The following is a 5,037-nucleotide window of genomic DNA, read 5'->3' as shown; positions in this document are numbered from 1 at the left end:
GGGGGGGGGGGTCCTATGCCTTCTGCAATTAGTTTTGCCTCAGCTCAGACTGACAAATAATGAAGAGCCCTATGCAGCAGATGATCCAAACATGCTTCATAGGTAATTTTTACATTTAATGTTGCTTTTGAGAATATGCTTGTTGTTTGTTTTTTAAGTAAAATAAGCAAGCTTTTTAAACACACAGACATTTTCTTCATAGGATTTCATATACAACTGTCTTCAAAATTCATGGATCTGTTGGGCCTGGTGGTATACACTTTTATAGCCCAGCATTCGGGAGGCAGAGCCAGGAGGATCTCTGTGATTTCAATGTCAGCTTGGTCTACATAATGAGTTTCAGGCCAGTTAAGATGATATAGCAAGACTCTGTCTCAAAAAACAAAACACACAAAACAAACCCTAAGAATTCAAGAATGTGAATTTTCTTTTCTTTTTTCCCTTTTGTTTTTTTGAGACAGTTTCTCTATTGTATCCCTGGCTGTCCTGGACTTGCTCTGTAGACTAGGCTGGGCTCTGCCTCCTGTGTGCTGGGATTAAAGGTCACCACCACATGATGTGAAATTTCTTATTTGTTCAAAGGTAAGCAAATTAACTAACCAAAAACGGTTCTTACCAGTTCTACTGACTTGTTCATATGAGATGTGAACCAAACAAAATGAGAATGAAGTGAAAATGAATTCTGAGCAGTTTATTCTCAAGTCATTACAGTGTTCAACCAATCGGACATACAAAGAGAGCAGGTGTAACAGTAAACATCAGGAGGCACATTCCTGTTCTGAAAGGAGATACAATATACACACAGGAAAAAATGCAGCAAACATTACGGTATTCAAAGTAACTGTTGACACTTCAGATGTGACATATTTACAAGAAGGTATGTTTTAAAATAATTAAATAATTTCCATTAGCTTACAAAAGAATTGAGATAAATATTAAGAAATTCTGACAACCACAAGAACATATTCCTATGCTTTTGAATAAAGGTAATTCTATAAAAAGTCCCAAAATAGAGCTAATATTTTGCCACCATGAAATATATCAAATTACCAATACCAAAATATGCTAAAATAAACGTGCACTGTGGAGGCTGTACCAAAGAAAACAGCGCCAGGCTCATCAATACTGCAAAGTATCTGTACACGGTTCCTAGGTATGTTCATGAAAAAGGAACTTCCCAAAGAGCCTGGATAATGAACACAGCAGCAGAAGGGTGGTGATTGCTTAAAAACCTCGTTGTCCTATGGTTTTCCAATGCAGTTGCAAAAAAGAAAACTACATAGAACTCTAACATATTAGCTTATGAATACAAAAGGTAAGTGGTATGTTCTTGTGCTGGACAACTAAATAACACATCTCGGCCCCTAGACCCCACACAGAAGCGATTTCCTCCTCCTCCTCCTCCTCCAACAAGTAGTCTTAAAACATAAAAAGGCAAAACACTAACACCCATGTTACCAAAACAGAAGTGTGTGGGACTGGGAATACTATAGAGCAGCAGCCTGGGGAAAGCAAACACTTAAGACTTTGCCACAAAACAGTACTTGCTCAGACCAGTCTATCACTCGACACCGGAAACTATGGGTTCTTTAGAGAGGTACTTCCATTTAGGGTATCCCCACGATTAAATGCATACTCCAATTTATTTCAAGACATAAATATTGCACAGATAGTAGAACACCAACATTCTGGTGTCCCTGACATAAAAAGCTATCTTATTTAACATATCAAACTATGCTATTGAAATTAATTTATTCAAACATTTAAAGCCAATCATGTAGGACTTGAAGCACATCCTAAATGAGATGAGAAGACACAGGCACTTGAATATAGGTTATTAATGATGAAAAAGTAGAGGCCACAACAATTTCATGACTGAGGGCATTTATAACTTCACATATGAACTGAGAGGTCTTTCACTAATCCAAATTCAAAAATAAGATCTATTTACAAAAAAAAAAAAAAATCAGCAAAAAAAAAAATCAGCTGGATGTTGTGGTACATGCCTTTAATCCCAGCACTCAGGAGGATCTCTGTGAGTTTTAGGCCAGCCTGGTCTACAGAACAAGTTCCAGAATAGCAAGGACTACATAGAGAAACTGTCTTGGGCAAAAAAAATCAGATCTTCCCAAAATTTATGACCAAATAATTTTTACTGAAATAAAATACTGATAGGTGCAAATTCTAAGCTTTTTCAAAGAAGTATCACACTGTGTAACACATGCCTATAATTTGGGAGGCAGCAAAGGCAGGAGGATCACCACAAGTTCCAGGACAGACATGGATACAAAGAAACTCTGTCTCAAAAAAAAAAAAAGTCCTCACCAAAAAGAAAAAAACCTTAGCCATAAAGCTAATAATAGGTGAGCTCTAATCCCTCACCTTTGCTGTTCCACCCCCGTTCAACTCCTACCTGCACCAACAGTCTAATCAAATCTTCTATGCAAAATTTACCACTCACCTGATATCAAAAATGGTTAGAATTTCTATATAATCCACATTGCAATATAAATTTTGCAGCACCACGACATCATGAGTGTAAGAATTTTTGTCTAGCAATGTCCCAATTGATAATGTTAACTGATAAGAATGTGTAAATGTTGAGTATTTCATAGGGAGTCATATTAGCATTTTAAATGACCAAATAATAAGAAATTTTAATGTTTTAAGTTGTTATTTAAAATTTCAAAGTCACTAGAAAAAAAAAAGTCACACACACATTTTTACCACCCAAACACATAAAGCTTCAGACAGTTGATATGGAGACAGCTTTTTTCCTTCCTTTCTTAAAGAAATTACATTGACTTGGCCACTCCCTAGATTCTCGGTTTGCCAGTTTATAGAGTACACCCAAGAGACAACATAATATATGCACTGAAACCATCCATCCTCTATCATCTTTGGCTAGAACCCTCATGAAAGGACACTGAGGGATGAGTGGGGCAGGCAACCCTACACATCACTGACTGGCAGGCTGGCATCATCTAAGTCCACTGGCTCACCACCTTTTCCCTGAGGGCCATTTTTATTCTGAGGTCTAAGCAGAGCTTGTTCAGTCACTTTGGAAGCTGATTCTCTTGAAGAGACAGTCTGGACCTTGAAGTTCCCTGGCTTGATCTTGGCAAGAGATTCGTAAAATCCTCGCTTCTCCATGGTATAGCTTGAGACCAGAGAGTGGCTGCGAGAGGCTGCGGAATGTGAGGTGCCTGCTGCTGCCCCGGCAGGGCGGACAGTGTATTTGGATTCTGAAGGGCAGCCGGAATGCTCCTGGAAAGAGGAATGGTGGTCAGACACAGCTAATCACTGACAGTGAAGTTAGTCATTCACTCAGTGTGAGACTTGATTCTCTGAAAAACAAACAACACACATACGCACACACACAAAGCAGAAGCATGAGCCATGCAGCGTAAATGTGCAAGTTCCTTCCCAAAGCAATGCATTTTAAGGGTGAGTTCAAAGCAATGATAGCCAACAACCAATTCTACTAAGAAACTGATTCTGTCACCAAAGCTGAATTTGTCAGCTTATGGCACTTTGAAGGCCTAGCTAGCCTAAAATGAAATATAGTGTTCCAACTGCAACTGAATTGTGTTGAAAGAAGAGTCTACCACTATTTAGGAATAATGGGGGTTATCCCAAGTCTTAAAAAAAAAAAAAAAGACAAAACACAAAAATGAAAGGCTATAGATTAATCAAGAATCAAGACTTTTCAGACATGATTTTGTCTAGTAGTCTGATAACTTGGGGTTTTTTTTTTTGCTTCTATTAATTTCACTGTAATTATGGCAGCTGATTTAATTGTTTATTTTGGTAAGTCACACATTCATATGGTTCAAGATTTTAAAAGTAAGAATGTGTACAACTGAATCACTTTTAAAACTGATGAAGTAAGATCAGTCGTGAATACTGATTTTATTGTACTTCTAGTAACAAATCTGAAGACACTGGAGTGCTGGGCAGCTCCTGGAGTGCACTCTTTAGGATACTAGCTGCCTTGATAACAGCACCACAATCAGCAAACACTACAGGCTCCCATTATAAGGTAAACTTCACCAGAGCTATAAAATACCATGCAATTCTGGTGACAAAGTTTATCCAAGGTGGATGCATGCAGAAGTTTGCCTGGATCAGAAAAAAGGCACATTTAAGAGTTGTATTAAAAAATAATCTCAAAATACATAAAACATGAAAATCAAAACTCTTGCAGCAATTCAGTCAGTTAGTTACTGAAGCTCTGGAAGCTTCCATTAGTAGGGTTGCTTTTGTCTTTTTTTACTATACATATTCAATCTGATGACTACAGTAAAATAGTTTGCGTTAGTGATGACAACTGCAAAAGGCAGTCCAGTTAACTCAACCTTCTATGATCAGTTGTAAGTAGGGAGCGTGTCCAGGCCCTCTACTAAGAAGGCACATTTGCATGAGAGCCCACATACGTGCTGCATTCACCAGCTCTTGATGTATACCTCTGTATACAAGGGTTCGACAGCCTTCTGGCCTGCCGCATCTGGAACACAGTGCAAAGCTAAGATTAGAGTTAACCTATATTGGGAGAGGAGGAAAAGAGAGAATTCTGCTGATAGTCACAGCTCAGTCCGATTTGCCCCACCACAAAGCACAGAACACAAACACCCTTCTCCAATTTTCCCTCTTCCCAACAGACATTGTTTTTGCAGAGAATCTCATACTTGATTGTTGAAAGAGTCACATAAAATGCAGGCAGTTACAAAACTAACACCCATGAAAGAGACTTCAATATTCCTACAGGAATACTAGTATAATGATAAATGGTTAAGAAATGGGAAAATGGTTTACTATCTACTGATCTGTTATTATCACTACCAGGAAACTACTAAAAGACAGTATTACTACCAGGAAAAATAATGAAAGTACAGGATATCTAGGCTACGACACAACACACCAGGACAGCTGGCAACAGTGCTACTTTTTTTTTTTTTTTTGGTTTTTCGAGACAGGGTTTCTCTGTGGTTTTGGAGCCTGTCCTGGAACTAGCTCTTGTAGACCAGGCTGGTCTCG

At 38.4% G+C, this 5,037-nt stretch overlaps 1 protein-coding gene across 8 annotated transcripts in view; it reads right to left on the bottom strand.

Moving 5' to 3' along the window:
- Positions 1 to 676: 676 nt before the first annotated feature.
- Plekha1 (pleckstrin homology domain containing A1) overlaps positions 677 to 5,037 on the bottom strand; it is a 55,911-nt gene continuing 51,550 nt past the window's right edge. For 3 of the 8 annotated variants that reach the window (XM_026781345.1, XM_026781347.1, XM_026781346.1), the window contains exons 12-13: positions 4,437 to 4,542; positions 677 to 3,267 (exon numbers count right to left, since the gene is read on the bottom strand). In XM_026781345.1, coding sequence (XP_026637146.1) covers positions 3,053 to 3,267; positions 4,437 to 4,542 — 321 coding nt within the window. In that variant the 3' untranslated portion in view covers positions 677 to 3,052. Of the gene's footprint in view, positions 3,268 to 4,358; positions 4,543 to 5,037 lie in introns of all 8 variants that reach the window. The other 5 variants (XM_013347962.2, XM_026781348.1, XM_005351377.3 and 2 more) reach the window with 5 other exon arrangements.

Source organism: Microtus ochrogaster, chromosome 8 (genome assembly GCF_000317375.1).
Source record: "Microtus ochrogaster isolate Prairie Vole_2 chromosome 8, MicOch1.0, whole genome shotgun sequence".
In the NCBI taxonomy this organism is placed as follows: Eukaryota; Metazoa; Chordata; class Mammalia; order Rodentia; family Cricetidae; genus Microtus; species Microtus ochrogaster.
The sequence above is the reverse complement of the archived record's forward strand: the minus strand, read 5'-3'. Positions and strand labels throughout refer to the sequence as shown.